Source organism: Panulirus ornatus, chromosome 34, assembly GCF_036320965.1.
Source record: "Panulirus ornatus isolate Po-2019 chromosome 34, ASM3632096v1, whole genome shotgun sequence".
Classification (NCBI taxonomy): Eukaryota; Metazoa; Arthropoda; class Malacostraca; order Decapoda; family Palinuridae; genus Panulirus; species Panulirus ornatus.
In genome coordinates this window covers 3,822,928-3,839,358 of record NC_092257.1, presented here as the reverse complement: position 1 = coordinate 3,839,358, position 16,431 = coordinate 3,822,928, and the positions used below count along the sequence as shown (strand labels likewise).

Genomic DNA, 16,431 nt, shown 5'->3' with positions numbered 1-16,431 from the left:
CAAACCACTCATTAAGGCATCACAAACCACTCTTTAAGGCATCGCAATCTGCTAATCAATTCATCACAAACCACTCATTAAGGCATCACAAACTGCTAATTAAAACATCACATACCAATGATTAAGGCATTACAAACTACAAATTGAGGCATCACATAATCACTAATTAAGACATCACAAAACATTGATTAAGGTATCAAAAAAAACACTAATCAAGGCATTACAAACTTCTAATTATCACATACCACTAACTGTGGCATGAAAAAGGCATCACATATCATACATAATATACATACATATCATCAGCTCTCCATATAGGTCAAAGATAACTGTGTCAATAAAAAGTTAGATACCAAAGGAAGATATATACAACAGTAAGAATGTCGCTCCTTAACACCACTGAGGGGATGTGTGTGTATATGTTGGGGGGGTCGGGCTCTTGCGTTACGTTCCAGAACATGGGAATAAGCTGGACCAATGGGGAGGGGAGGAGGTTCTTGCCTTGCGTTCCAGAACATGGGAATAAGCTGAGCCATTGGGGAGGCCGGCTGCCTCCCTCTCTCTCTCATCTGTCTTGGAACCCTCTGGTAAGCGACTCAAGAGCGACTTTTCACCGTGGCTGAACGCTTTTGACTCGCTCTGAGCATCTCGCGCTGCTCGCTGGTGAGGCGGTGTTTCCTCTTGAAGAATCCGACCTGGGTGGAAGAGTGGTGATGATGATGACACGAAAGTGCACTTGTGAACTTTCCGTGTTTCGTTTTCCTCTTGGTTGTCAGCAAATACACACACACACACACACACACACACACACACACACACACACTCATATATATATATATATATATATATATATATATATATATATATATATATATATATATATATATATATATATATATATATATATATATATATTATTATTTCATACATATTAGCCATTTCCCGCGTTAGCGAGGTAGCGTTAAGAACCCAAGACTAAGCCTAAATGAAAAAATCATCACTTGGCTCCCTTCTCTCTTCCTTCTCTTTTTTGGAAAAGTAAAAAGTGGAGGGGAGGATTTCTAGCCCCCCCCGCGCCTCCCTCCCCTTTCAGTCGCCTTTCTAGCCTATGAGGCAAGACAGGGACATACTGACCTTGTACAGGATGGCGAAGATGATGACTATGATGAGCAAGGCGACGAGGACAGCGATGAACAGCTTCCACGGCGCTACTGATGACAGACTCCGCGACACCTCCTGGACCAGGGAGAAGCCAGTGTGGCTGACTGAACGATGACTGAGACTCTCTCTCTCTCTCTCTCTCTCTCTCTCTCTCTCTCTCTCTCTCTCTCTCTCTCTCTCTCTCTCTCTCTCTCTCTCTCTCTCTCTTTCACACACACACTCTGTATCCATCCAACCATCTATCTATCTATCCATCTATCTGTCTATCTATCTATCTCTCCATCAATCTACCTATCGATCTATCCATCAAAATCTACCTAACTGTCTATCTATCTATTCATTTATCTATCTATCTATCTGCCTGTCTATCTATCTATCCATCCATCTATATATCTGTCTACCTATCTGTCTCTCTATCTATCCATCAATCTACCTATCTATCTATCTCTATCTATCTATCTATCTATTCATCCATCTATCTATCCATCTATCTACCTACCTATCTATCTCTCTCTCCGTCAGAGCGTTACTGTGGCGACTCACGGTGTGTTTGATGATGGTCATGACCGTTTCAGCGGTGATGGTGAAGCCGTTCTGAGAGACGACCTGGTCGTCTCCTGAGCCCTCGACGGGGTCGTTCTTGGGCGCCTGGTCGTCGTCGTCGTCCCCCTCGTAGTCACAATCCTGGGCGTCGTCCTCGTTCACGGAGACGCACGACTGATTGGTGAGGAAGGTGGCGCTCGTCGTGAGCGACACCATTCGTCGTTGCACGCGCTGGGGGTGGTCGTGGAGGAAGGAGGTGGAGAAGGTCAAGTCGGAGAAGCGACAAAGAAAAAAGATATATATATCAGAACGACTGAAATGGATTGGAAGCAGTCGATTCCATCACACACACACACACACACACACACACACACACACACACACACACACACACACACACACACACACATATATATATATATATATATATATATATGTATATATATATTACCCAGGACCCATTTTCTTCCAAGGGATCTTACAACTATCTCAAGCAGGTGGATTCGGATGAGACGTAGGTAGATTATGCATATATGTATGTAGAAGAGGAGAGACTAGAGAGAGTAGAGAGAGAGAGAGAGAGAGAGAGAGAGAGAGAGAGAGAGAGAGAGAGAGAGAGAGAGAGAGAGAGAGTGATGTCCTCACCTGAAACGCGCCTACTGTAACATAACCAATGATATCCAGCGTGACTCTTCCGTCGGCCATCAGCATAAACACGTCACATCTGCCAGACCCGAGCAAGAGAACAGAGACATTAGCTCCACTTCCACCCTCGAGAACAGAGACATTAGCTCCACCTCCACCCTCGAGAACAGAGACATTAGCTCCACCCTCGAGAGCAGAGACATTGGCTCCAACTCCACCCTCAAGAACAGAGACATTAGCTCCACCTCCACCCTCAAGAACAGAGACATTGGCTCCAACTCCACCCTCGAGAACATAGACGTCATGACGTGTGTTCTCATCATCCTACGTTATCTTCACGTTCTCTCGAGATTATCATAACAATCATCTAAGAACACTAATGATATTTCAGTGCAACAATAACACATATCTGATAACATAGATCTGCTAATATAGATCTGATAACTTGGATCTGATAACATAAATCTGATAATATAGATCTGATAACTTGGATATGATAACATAGATCTGCTAATATAGATCTGATAATATAGATCTGATAACTTGGATATGATAACATAGATCTGCTAATATAGATCTGATAATATAGACATGATAACATAGATATGATAACATAGATCTGATAACATAGATCTGATAATATAAACCTGATAACGGTTAATACATACGTGATCACCTCACACTTCGTTGTCGAACAGTTGAAGTTTATGACCTCATTTCTGTGGGGAAGAAAAAAAACAGTAAATTAGGTTCACGACCTTGACCTTCCACCATCCTACCCCAAGGAACCCTTAATCTATAAGTCTTATGCAGCGCCCAGGAAGGCGACTACGTCCACCGGGCGTGACACAAGGTCTAAAAGCATGATATGTGAGTTTTGAGGTGAGGACGAGACTCCTAAGGATTAAGTGGTCGATATCTCGTGTGGCAAGTCTACTGAGGCTTGAGATGTAGTGGATCTGTGTTTGTGATGCTGGGAGCGGGGGGGGAGCAGGCTACATTAGGGTCTCTGAAGTAGTCCAATGGTTTATGAGCTCTCTGCACTGAAGTGGTTCAGTGTTTCATAAGATCTCTATACTGTACACATTCAATGTTTCATGAGCTCCCTGTGTTGCAGCTGTTCAGTGTTTCTTAAGGGTCCTTCACTTGAGGTGTTCAGGGTTTTATAACCTCTCTTTACTGAAGTGGTTCAGTGTTTCATAAGCTCTATAATGTACACGTTCAATGTTTCGTGAGCTCCCTGTATTGAAGCTGTTCAGTGTTTCGTAAGGGTCCCATACTGGAGGTGTTCAATGTTTCAGAAGCTTCCTATACTTAAGTGGTTCAGTGTTTCGTAGGTCTCGTCTCTATACTGGAAGGGTTCACTTTTGCGCAAGCTCATTGTAACGAAGGGGCCCCAGTTTTTCATCACCTACTCTGAAGTGGCTCAGTGTGTCGCCAGCTCTCTGTTCTGAAATGTTTCAGTGCTTCATCCACCCACAAGATTAGAATTCAGGTACTCACGCATTATCAGCGTCGTTATTGTCCTCTTTGAGCGAGGCTGAATCAATGAGTGGCCGTGGAGTGGCCAGTATCTGCGGGACAGATGGATTGGATGTAGCGAGTGGACCACGAGGAGAAGAAGAAGAAGAAGAAGAGGAAGAAGAAGAAGAAGAAGAGGAGCCAGAAGAGAGGAGCGGTGGTGTGGAAGCAGCGTTCTCAGTGGGTGAAATAGGATGTGTAGATGGTTCTTCTGCCTGTCTCTTGGATCGTTTGACGTCCTCTTCTTGAGGTCCTTTGGCATTAGGTTTTCCTTCGTCCGCTTTGTCACGCCTGTTTGGGTCGATAAACTGTAAGGGGGAAAATAAGATTGCATTAACCAATGGTCTGAATAATTGATGTTAGTGTTTGCGTGATGTTTTTTTTCTTTATGTCACCATGTCTCTTCGAAGCTTTCCTTATCTTGGAGGTGTTCATGTTCAGATGGCTTTTTTGTTCCCCCCAAAGGTCTTAGATGAAAGTGGTCGTCAGTTCAAACGCTTGACTTACATTTGTCTCAACATGCAAGAGAATGTTCACAGTTGTTCTTTTCAATAAGTCTTTTGTATATCAGGGATGATACAAGGGTCCCAGACTAAAGTATTTTGGAATATGAAGACAAGGACTAACACACTACAACGTATGAAACTTTGCCAAGTGCCCAACTTCAACTATAATGAGAAAGCAAACCCCTCACCCCTACACTCAAACTGACACTACACCAGGGATGAAACTCGCTTCGTATATTTCATTTCCAGTGAACTTCCTTTATTATATAATTTCCGGAAGTTGGTGATGGTAAGTTAAATAATATGCCGGATGGATGAATTCTCATTACGTATATCTTTTCATCTCAAAAAAAATGGATTTCATGTCATTCTTGTGAAAGAATAGACTATAACCTTCCATCTAAAGATGTTCAACTTAGAGCATTCCTCTTTTGCGAATCACTTGTCCGACGTTCACTCTAAGCTATCTCTTCTGTAATCAGGTCCCTGTGAACAACCCCATCCCACTGAAGTAACTCGTCGAGCCATCATTCATCCTGAAATATGTCCATAGTCAAAGGTCCGTCTCACATTAACAATGAGTACAAACTACACCTACGTCGAGAACGAAGCGTCTCGAACTACCTCTTTCCTTATGGAATCCAAGGCTTTTTAGCTGAACCCATTGCCAAGCTGTGGTAACTCCAGCTGACACTCACCGTCAAGGGGTTTAGCAAGACTGGTGAGCATTCGATGGGCCCCGAAGTGCGCGGAGACTCCATCAGATATAGAGGCAAGCCATCTTCTGGGTTGCGAGGTAAGTGAAGCTGGATCTGAAAGAGAGAGAAGGGAGTTTATATACAGGGAGGCCCAGATGGAATATAGAACTCCATATAAAGACAAATGACATTAAGACCTCGAGGGAGATTCTTCCGTGTTTGTATAAGAAAATTCTCTCGAGAGTGAAAGGGTCGTGGTAAATAGCCAACCAGGAAATGAGAGACGTTCCAAATTGCATATAGTATAGTTATATCAGGGTTATATGTAGCGCGGGCTCCATGTGTGTATATAGGATCTCTATATTGTATAGGAGTCGGAATATATTCAGTGGACGTGAAGGGAAGAAGTGTATGTGTGAGTCTGGTTAGGTGTGAGAAGGTATGAACACGCAGGACTACAAATTATGATCAAATGATGAGGTGTGAAGTTGAAGGATAACCTCATTACCCTACGTTGCTCACCAACGCCCACCCTTTCCCACCACCACCCACCTTGGCATCGAGGAGAGGCGTGGGTCCACGATTGGTGATCGAGAATCTATGTATTACACGGGGACCCAACTTGTCCGCGGAGGATTGGATCCTAGTGTCTCGGTTGAGAATGTCCTCCAGAGTCAGGCTCTCATTGGCACGACCCTCTACGACCTCAGGCTCCGACGTGCTGACGGAGATAGGAGGTCTGAGTCTCTCTCTCTCTCTCTCTCTCTCTCTCTCTCTCTCTCTCTCTCTCTCTCTCTCTCTCTCTCTCTCTCTCTCTCTCTCTCTCTCTCTCTCTCTCTCTCTCTCTCTCTCTCTCCAATTCGTTCATCATGGTGTCACTTCATTCTTCACCCCAAGTAGGCAAGTACACCGCATTGATTGGTACCTTCTAAACTATCTAATCACTTGCACTCTCGTTAGGTAGGACTGGAGAAGGATAGAAGGGAGGAGGAGGAAAGGGGGACCATGGCGAGAGGCCTCCATGCTTACCCTTCGATATGGAGGTTGACCTTAGTGACCTTCTTGATAACAAAGTTGAATGTGTTGTCCTCCTCGTTAAGGTCCTTGCTGTTGCTGGTGACGCTAAGATTAAAGGTCAACTCAGTGTTTTTGTTGGTCAGTAAGTTGATCGGTTCGTGCCCAAAGAGGAAGGTCAGAGGAATCTGTAGATAGAATATTCGTGTACATTAAATCAACGCGATATGTTCCCAAGTGAACTTTCGTGTAATAATCATATCATCATAAGTATATGTATATAATCCACAAGCACAGTTATTGAGGGTTTGGCCAGCCATACAGAGCAAGGTGTGAACCCTGAAAATGACACGCACGTAAAGATGAGGGAAAAATGCCTCCAGCCACTGAGGTGGATGACCTCTCTCACCTCATCGCCGTCTATGAGATGGGAGAAAAAGACGCAGGTGAGTAAGTCGTGACCTGGGTCACCAGCCGAGGCCTCAGTCTTGCAATCCGGCACTTGCTGGGTTCGACTCAACACCAATTGTTGGTACTGGAGCTCCGAGGGGAACTGTATGTAGAGCTTGACCATAAAGGCAGTGTCATTCTTGACCTCGAGTGTGACGTTGACCTCCAGCTGCTCCCCACCCACCACCAGCTGCTCTCTGTGGAGGCGGAGGCAAAGGTCAAGGGAGTATGTACTAACGAGGGCCAGGGGTTATCTTGGAGAGTAAAGTTCGTAATGTCTAAGGAACCACACACACACACACACACACACACACACACACACACACACACACACACACACACACACACACACATATTATTTATCTTATTATACTTAGTCGCTGTCTCCTGCGTTAGCGAGGTAACGCACGGAAACAGACGAAAGAATAGCCCAACCCACCCACATACACATGTATATACATAAACGTCCCCACACACATATATACATATCCATACATTTCAACGTATGCATACATATACATACACAGACATATACATATATACACATGTACATAATTCATACTTGCTGCCTTAATCCATTCTCGTCGCCACCCCGCCACACAAAAAATTACAACCCCCTCCCCTCCGCGCGCGCGCGAGGTAGCGCTAGGAAAAGACAACAAAGGCCACATTCGTTCACACTCAGTCTCTAGGTGTCATGTGTAATACACCGAAAACACAGCTCCCTTTCCACATCCAGGCCCCACAAAACTTTCCATGGTTTACCCCAGACACTTCACATGCCCTGGTTCAATCCATTGACAGCACGTCGACCCTGGTATAACACATCGTTCCAATGCACTCAATTTCTTGCACGCCTTTCACCCTCTTGCATGTTCAGGCCCCGATTACTCAAAATCTTTTTCACTCCATCCTTCCACCTCTAATTTGGTCCCCCACATCTCGTTCTCTCTACTTCTGACATATATATCCTCTTTGTCAATCTTTCCTCACTCATTTTATCAATGCGACCCAACCATTTCAATACACCCTCTTCTGCTCTCTCAACCATACTCTTTTATTACCGCACATCTCTCTTACCCTTTCATTACTTACTCGATCAAACCACCTCATACCACATATTTTCCCCAAACATTTAATTTCCAACATATCCACCCTCCTCCGCACAACCCTATCTATAGCCCATGCCTCGCAACCATATAACATTGTTGGAACCACCATTCCTTCAAACATACCCAGGTTTGCTTTCCGAGATAACGTTCTCGCCTTCCACACATTCTTCAATGCTCCCAGAACCTTCGTCCCCTCCCCCACCCTGTGACTCACTTCTACTTCCATGGTTTCATTCGCTGCGAAGTCCATTCCCAGATATCTAAAACACTTCATTTCCTCCAGTTTTTCTCCACTCAAACTTACCTCCCAATCAGCTTGTCCCTCAACCCTACTGTACCTAATAACCTTGATCTTATTCACATATACTCTTAGCTTTCTTCTTTCACACACTTTACCAAACTCAGTCACCAACATTTACAGTTTCTCACCCCATCCATAAAGAAATTAAGCAACCATGGAGACATCGAGCACCCCTGCAGTAAACCAACACTCACTGAGAACCAGTTACTTTCCTCTCTTCTTACACGCACACATGCCTTGCATCCTCGATAAAAACTTTTCACTGCTTCTAACAACTTGCCTCCCACACCATATATTCTTGATACCTTCCACAAAGCATCTCTATCAACCTTATCATATGCCTTCTCCAACTCCATAAAAGCGCACTCACGGTGCTTGGGCGTGGAGGACGAGGTCCGACGAGAAGCAGGTGTTGACGTCGTCACAGTCGAACCTGAGCTCGGCCTCGTAGTTCAAAGGAGCGTTGAGGGTTTCCAAGACCTTGGGGACATCTGGGATGGTCTCTCCCGTCTCGGGAGGAGGGGATGGTCTGTGGGTGATCTTCAGTTTTGCCGTACCTGGGGCCTCGTTCGCTTCTTTATCACGCTATGGGTGAGAGGTGCGTTAACCGTGGGAGAGTCTGTGTGGGTGGGAGGTGCGTTAAGCATGGGAGTGTGTGGGGGGGGGGGGGGGAGGTGTTTGGGCATAGGAAAGGGAGTGTGAGTGATAGGATTATTGGCATGGGAGAGTGTGTGTGTGGGTGGGTGGGTGGGAGGTGTATGGGCATGGGTGACTGTGTGTAGGCGGGAAGTTTGTTGACTTGGGAGAGTGTGTGTGATGATATCATGGGGAGAGGTGGGTGGGAGAGTAATCGAGGTTGTACAACATGTTACCTGGAGCCTGACTGTATTATAGTATAGTAAATAAAGAAAATCTCTCTCTCTCTCTCTCTCTCTCTCTCTCTCTCTCTCTCTCTCTCTCTCTCTCTCTCTCTCTCTCTCTCTCTCTCTCTCTCTCTCTCTCTCTCTCTCTCTCTCTCTCTCTCTCTTTCTCACCTTGACGAAGACAAGCTTCTGAATTGTTTTGGATTCGTTTCTGCTCGTTAGTGTGTGGGTAAACTTCAGCTTGTAATCACGTACTCTGTAAGGAAAAACAAACTAATTATATATATATATATATATATATATATATATATATATATATATATATATATATATATATATATATATATATATATATATATATATATATATATATATATATATATATATATATTTATATATATATATATATTTACATTAATGTCCATACACGCATATATACATACATATACATATATACACATGCTTGCCTTCACCTATTCCTGGCGCTACCCCGTCCCACGAGAAACAGCATTGCTACCCATTGCTTCAGCGAGAAAGTTCCAGGAACACACATAAAATAGGCCACATTTGCTGACACTCAGTCTCTAGCTGTCATGTGTAATGCACCGAAACCCCAGCTCCCTACAGCCCTTTCCATGGTTTACCCCAGACGTTTCGCATGCCCTGTTTCAGTCCATTGACAGCACGTCGACCCCGGTATACCCCATCGTTCCAATTCACTCTATTCCTTGCATGCCTCTCACCCTCCTCTATGTTCAGGCCCCGATCACTTAGAATATTTTTCACCCCATCCTTCCATCTCCAATTTGGTCTCCCGCTTCTCCTTTTTCCCTCCACCTCTGACACATATATCCTCTTTGTCAATCTTTCCTCACTCATTCTCTCCATATGTCCAAACCATTTCAATACACCCTCTTATGCTCTCTCAACCACAGTCTTTTTATTACCACACATTTCTCTTACGCTTTCATTACTTACTCGAGCAAACCACCTCACACTACATATTGTCCTCAAACATATCATTTCCAACACATCCACCCTCCTCCGTACAACCCTATCTATAGCCCACGCCTCGCAACCATATAACATTGTTGGAACCACTATTCCTTCAAACATACCCAATTTTGCTCTCCAAAGATAACGTTCTCTCCTTCTAAACATTCTTCATCGCTCCCAGAACCTTCACCCCCTCCCCCACCCTGTGACTCACTTCTGGTGTAGAGTTTAGGTATATCACTTTGTATTCTTTGAAGTAAATGGCATAAAATTCAAACTATTCAAATGTTAGTGGAATAAATTATCTGTCATATTATACATCAATAGATTAAATGCCTGATGATTTTCTTTGGACATTCTGAATAAATCATCCGTCATATCACACCTTACTGGGTAATTACTTAACGATCATAATCATTGAGACTGAATGAAATGGTAGTTTCCCTTTTCTTTCATAAATGCCTAACTGAGGAAGGAAGGAACAAGCCGACTATGGCGCAAATTCTTGTGAGATTAACTGTCTTATATACTGCGTAGCACACTCTTGTCCACACTGGGATTCGAACTGAACCCCACCAAAAAAGAAAAAAGAAATCTTAGTGTGTGTGTGTGTGTGTGTGTGTGTGTGTGTGTGTAATTACCTATCTGTACTCTGCGAGGAGGAAGTTTTACACTCGTAGGGCACCTGTCTTTAGTGTGTGTTTGTCTGTGTGCTTGGTGAAGCACTGGGGTTCGAAGCTTCGACTCTCTGTACAGCACTTTCAAGATCACAGGCAAATGAACGGCTTTATACAGTAGGATGAGTGAGACAGTGGAGTTCAGTCTGAATACTGAAAGTTCATAATAGGTTAGAGGCTTAGCCCTTGAATCACTTCATGCAGGAGGGTGAGAGACGCTGAAGTTCGAAGTCTCACGTTTGATAAAGAAGCTTCAGGGACACAAAAACCCTGAAGTACACAACAGCTGCGTAAGTCAAAACAGGGGCTGGGGTGGGTAGTCACTGGGATTCGAACCTTGACCGTCGCGTCACCAGTACACACACACACACACACACACCGGTACATCACTCAAAGAATTATCGAGAATATATAAAAGTAAGAGTAAAGAAAACTCTTTATGCAATCTCTCTCTCTCTCTCTCTCTCTCTCTCTCTCTCTCTCTCTCTCTCTCTCTCTCTCTCTCTCTCTCTCTCTCTGACTTACCTTTGTTGTAAGAACCCTAACCTCTTCTTCTCTTCGTCCAGTTCAATCTCCATCTCCAGCTCTGTCGAGAGAGAGGTAGGTAGGTTCAGTCTGAGGCACGGTTGTAAGACGAACGGTGAGACTCGTGTGTTGGTGGATGATTTACTGGTGAGGGAATGGATGGGTTGGATGATAGGGTAATGGATGGGTCGGATGATAGGGTAATGGATGGGTTGGATGATAGGGTAATGGATGAGTTGGATGATAGGGTAATGGATGAGTTGGATGATAGGGTAATGGATGGGTTAGATGATAGGATAATGGATGAATTGGATGATAGGGTAATGGATGGATTGGTTAATAGGGTAATGGATAGGTTGGATGATAGGGTAATGGGGGGTTGGATGATAGGGTAATGGGTGGGTTGGATGATGAGTAACGGATGGGTTATCTGTTTGACTGGAGAGGGGGTGCATTGGACGAGGATTGAAGTAATGGATGGGTGAGGAGGCTTATGGGTGAGTTGGATGGTGGATGAATCACTGGGTTAATCAACAGGGAGATAAAGAGTGGCTTAGTTGATTAAATGGTCATTTAATGTGTATACTGTACTTGGTATATCTAATATGATCTCTTCTGCTATAGCAAACCTACCTGATTTCCATTAGGCCATTGGCCATTAGGAAATGGCATGGAGGAACACCCTCAGTCCTAATCATGCCTCATACCAGGAGGTGCTCAACACTTTGGTTCCCCCTGTCCTCTCCAACCAGCACCTGGCTCTCATTCCATGCCTCGAGGAAAAGGCAACCGACATTGAACTGGACAGAATGGTATGTCTTCCGTTTGCATGTGTGGAGTAATCTATATCCTATATAGTAGTAAACTTTTGTACACGTAGAGCTAAAAGCTACGTTCTGTCTAGACCATAATCTCACAGAACAATGCGACTATGAGCATTGTATAACCATGTGCCATGTTACATGACACACCTTGACAGCTGTACACGTACCCAAGGGCGTGTTTCCTTGAGGGCCCATTTCTTCTAAGTCGATGACTAGCACAGAACACGCGACCTTTTGTGTACTGTTATTCCCTTCGTAGGAGCAAGCTCGATCCTTGAGGCTGATGGTTTCAGGTTCAAATCTGAAGTTTACCTCCAGTCTGGAGACAGGCGCTGACCTGAGGGAAGAAACGAGGTAAGAAAATGAGGTGATCTTAAGGAACGATTGTCCTTGAGTGAACAGGAGTGAAATCGCAGGACTGGGAATATACTGAACGAAGGACATGAAAGGGAGCACATGATGTTTGTGTGAGAGAGAGAGAGAGAGAGAGAGAGAGAGAGAGAGAGAGAGAGAGAGAGAGAGAGAGAGAGTATGTGTGTGTGTGTGTGTGTGTGTGTGTGTGTGTGTGTGTGTGTTTTCGATAACATTTTCAAGCTTACCTCAAGAGAACAGCTGTGTCCGATTCCACGGCACCAATGATAAGGTCTGGGTATTCATTGTTGTCTATATCAACCCCACCGTCTAGACTGAAGCCAAAGCCACGGAGACCAGGAGAGATTTCGGACGCACGAATTATCTGCCAGATGTAAACAAAAAGATTTAGTACAGATCCAGACAGTGAGATGTTTATAGTTTCAAATGTTTCCAGTTATCTTTCATTCATGTCTTCCTCACATACACAATGAAAGGTCTTATTCTTCTTCTTTTTTCTATCTACTTTATTTAAGATAACATATTCCTTATGAAAGATGCTCAGAGAGGACATCAGTGAGGCCATTTCTGTTCATTTAACTCGGAGGACCAGTTCAAGTATGATCCCAGTGATTGAACCATGGCGCACGACCGTACGACCCTTGAGCACGACGGTACGACCCTTGAGCACGATAATACGACATTCAGCCTACCGTTGTAGACAAGGGTCATATCCACATATACAAGGGGTTGAAGACGCTCTAAGTGGTTGTGAGGTTCCCCTCTTTGGTCCAAGTTACTTTCCTTTTCTTCCTGCTTCACATCCGCTTGGGTTTGCTGGCATTAGCTCAGCAAACACACACACACACACACACACACATTCTCTCTCTCTCTCTCTCTCTCTCTCTCTCTCTCTCTCTCTCTCTCTCTCTCTCTCTCTCTCTCTCTCTCTCTCTCTCTCTCTCTCTCTCTCTCTCTCTCTCTCTCTCTCTCTCTCTCTCTTCTCTCTCTCTCTCTCTCTCTCTCTCTCTCTCTCTCTCTCTCTCTCTCTCTCTCTCTGTCTCTCGCTCTCTCTACAGTTGCTGAAGCACCCTACCTGTGTTGGCGTCTGGATCAGTCCATTTCTTTGACCATTGTAGATGTAGACTCTCCCCTCTCCCCCAGGGGCACCTACCACCACATCTGTCATGAGGAAGGAAAAGAAAAGCAATCTGTAATAAATTCTACATCCAGCCAGCGCTACATTGATGTAGTTAAGCGCTATTTTTTGTGTGGTCATTGTTACAGTGCTGTATTCTAGTGCTACCCTGTGTGTAATCAGTGTTACAGTGCTGTATTCTAGTGCTACCTTGTGTGTAATCAGTGTTACAGTGCTGTATTCTAGTGCTACCTTGTGTGTAATCAGTGTTACAGTGCTGTATTCTAGTGCTACCTTGTGTGTAATCAGTGTTACAGTGTTGTATTCTAGTGCTACCTTGTGTGTAATCAGTGTTACAGTGCTGTATTCTAGTGCTACCTTGTGTGTACTCAGGGCTACAGTACTGTATTCTAGCGCTACCTCATGTGTTGTTAACGCTGTAGTGCTGTATTCTAGCGCAATGTTGTGTGTAGCTAGCGATTTCTACACTCAAAACTGACGTAGACTTTATCTACCTTATCTGGTATACATTTCCTCAACGTATTCGCCTAACAAAGAGAACAAATTCATTTCTAATGAGAGGGAAGATCTGTGAGTTTCTTTCATTTCTAATAAAAATGACTGAGAGAATATAGTCATTTCTTCGTTTCTCTTCAAGGTCGTAACAGTAATTAGATCATTGACTGACTCTTATCACGGTCTAATTAGTTTACAATTAATGCATAGTATTGATTGGTATGTAACTTTAAAGGGGTTGACAGATGCGTGATGAACCGCTGTAGTAACTGATTCACATCTTTAAGGACTTAGCAAGTGTATAGGTTTGTCCCGTCTACTTCCTCCGTGTAGGATTTTTAAAAAGTATATCACTTGTTTCAAGAGAAGAAGAAGAAGGAAAAAGGATTAAAACCAGTTGAGCTTACCATCATATCCATCTCCGTTGAGGTCACCTGGAGAGGTCACAGCCTTGCCGAAGAGCCCCCATGCTTCTTTACCTTCAAGCACCAGCTTCTGGCGCATGAGCTTTATATGGTGAGGTCACACGAGGTCACAGATGGCACCACAGGAACATGAGGTTACAAGATAATGTCATACAGGTCATGCTTTAGGGGAAAGGTCACATATGATAAGAGATAAAATGGTAGATCACAGATCGGGTAAGGGGTCACACATGAGAACTCTCTGAAGGTCAGACTGTGGGTCAAAGGTCAGACTTCCTAACCCCACAGGTCATACACCCCGCAAATTAACCTAGGGATTCATCGAGGTGGGGATGGGGAGGGGGGGAGTATCAGGGTTGAGCGTACGCTGTTATATCATGCGTAATCATCCTGATCTTTTACGTAATTTTTTCATCTGTGCCTTCGGTTGAATGAGCCTATCTGAGAAATGAGGTGGTAAGCAATGACATTACTTAGGGAAGTCCTAGAATTTCTCCTTCATGCCTGGCCCCGAGGCGTTACCGAAGGAGCGTGAATCGTAACTTGAATTAGTTATATTCCTAAGCATCCAGGAGAACCTTCGGGGTAAATGAAGTGGTTGCTGAGGCCAATAAACGACCACAACTCTGCAAATAACTAACGACCATCTGGATTGGAACAGAAGGATGTTCACCTTTTTTTTTTAAAGAAATCGAGAAGGCTTTTAAAAAAAAAAAATACTTGTGAATAACAGCGTCACAAAATGAAACTTTTTTTTAGGGAGACTCAGTCTCTTCTTAATGAGGAAATTCAGAGATGTTTACTAAACATAGTAGAATCCTATTCATGGTCTGTCTCCACCCTAACGTGAGCATCACTTTCCACACTTTAGACCTTGTAATGTAATGGAAACATTTTCAAGGATGGCTGACAAACTTCACAAGATTAAACTCACTCGAAAACGTGAAATCAATTGTCTTAAGCTCTTAGGCTAATCAAAGGTCCTTCATACGTCCAACCCAACGACCCCTACCTTGCTGCAAGTTGGACCGTAAAAAAACAGAAAAAAAGAAAGTTATCTCGATCCTATAGTTATCATAATACACACATAAAAGTAGCCGCAATTTCATTAAACGTCGCCGTGAAAATATTTTCTTGTTAAATATGTATATGATATACAATTCCAAACCAAGTATAGATCATTCACAACGTTAACAACCTACAATGAAAAAAGACTGTAGAAACATTTCTATCAATCCATGAAAATAACTTAACCCTTGTTAAAAAAAAGAATGTATATATATATATATATATATATATATATATATATATATATATATATATATATATATATATATATATATATATATATATATATATATATATATATATATATATATATATATATATATATATCCTAAGAAAACACTGCCAGTATCAAATACATACCGACTTACAAGGATCGTAATACACGTACACCTTGCCAGCGTCTGGGAGGAGGCCGTCCGTCAAGAGGGAGTAAGGAGCCGCTACTAGCAAGTCGGCTACACCATTGCCGTCGAAGTCTCCCACTCCAAGACTGTAGCCGAACATCGCCCCGATATCTTCCCCTTGCAACGCCGGTCTGTTGATACGGTCGAGCCTATTGTCGTAGAAGGTCACCTGGGTGAAGGACGTGGGTCTTAGCAGACGTTAGATACCGTCAGACACTGAGGAATGTTCAGGGTGGGAATGATGTTTACGTGTAACGCTCAAATAACAGATGATGTTACTCACTGAAGCAACGTTACACTTCAGATGGACAAGATGTTTAAGAGAAGTGGAGGAGTTTAAGATTTAGGGAGGGCATGGCAATACATGGGAGAGCTTAGGAAGGACATAGGAGAGGTTAAGAAGAATGTAGATGCGTGTGTGTGTAGGTGAGCAAGACTACAAGTGGTCTGATTGTTCAGCGACGAGGGTTTTTTTCTTGCTGCAAGACGTTAATACCAAACTAGATTCGAAATCTCTGTAGATGAAGATATGACAGTATAGATGAAAGCTCCTCCCCACCCACCACTATAGATGGAGACAGGATAGTAAAACAGAAGGCTCATAACTGCTTCAGTGCTGGGAAATAAAGACAGACAACTAATATATTCACTTAGAAATCTTACGTTTGAGTTCTAACTTTACCGTCGAGTTGC

General features: G+C 43.5%; 1 protein-coding gene across 3 annotated transcripts in view; it reads right to left on the bottom strand.

Annotated features, from left to right (window-relative positions):
• Positions 1-212: 212 nt before the first annotated feature.
• Positions 213-16,431, bottom strand: part of LOC139759786 (integrin alpha-8-like) — a 36,508-nt gene continuing 20,289 nt past the window's right edge. For 2 of the 3 annotated variants that reach the window (XM_071682246.1, XM_071682247.1), the window contains exons 9-26: positions 15,695-15,907; positions 14,249-14,348; positions 13,284-13,369; positions 12,436-12,572; positions 12,004-12,173; positions 11,013-11,073; positions 8,986-9,070; positions 8,322-8,536; positions 6,498-6,735; positions 6,104-6,276; positions 5,627-5,795; positions 5,075-5,188; positions 3,853-4,178; positions 3,018-3,068; positions 2,350-2,428; positions 1,705-1,935; positions 1,135-1,236; positions 213-695 (exon numbers count right to left, since the gene is read on the bottom strand). In XM_071682246.1, the coding sequence (XP_071538347.1) occupies positions 597-695; positions 1,135-1,236; positions 1,705-1,935; positions 2,350-2,428; positions 3,018-3,068; positions 3,853-4,178; positions 5,075-5,188; positions 5,627-5,795; positions 6,104-6,276; positions 6,498-6,735; positions 8,322-8,536; positions 8,986-9,070; positions 11,013-11,073; positions 12,004-12,173; positions 12,436-12,572; positions 13,284-13,369; positions 14,249-14,348; positions 15,695-15,907 (2,649 nt within the window). In that variant the 3' untranslated portion in view covers positions 213-596. The remainder of the gene's footprint in view (positions 696-1,134; positions 1,237-1,704; positions 1,936-2,349; positions 2,429-3,017; positions 3,069-3,852; positions 4,179-5,074; positions 5,189-5,626; positions 5,796-6,103; positions 6,277-6,497; positions 6,736-8,321; positions 8,537-8,985; positions 9,071-11,012; positions 11,074-12,003; positions 12,174-12,435; positions 12,573-13,283; positions 13,370-14,248; positions 14,349-15,694; positions 15,908-16,431) is intronic. The other variant, XR_011715147.1, reaches the window with a different exon arrangement.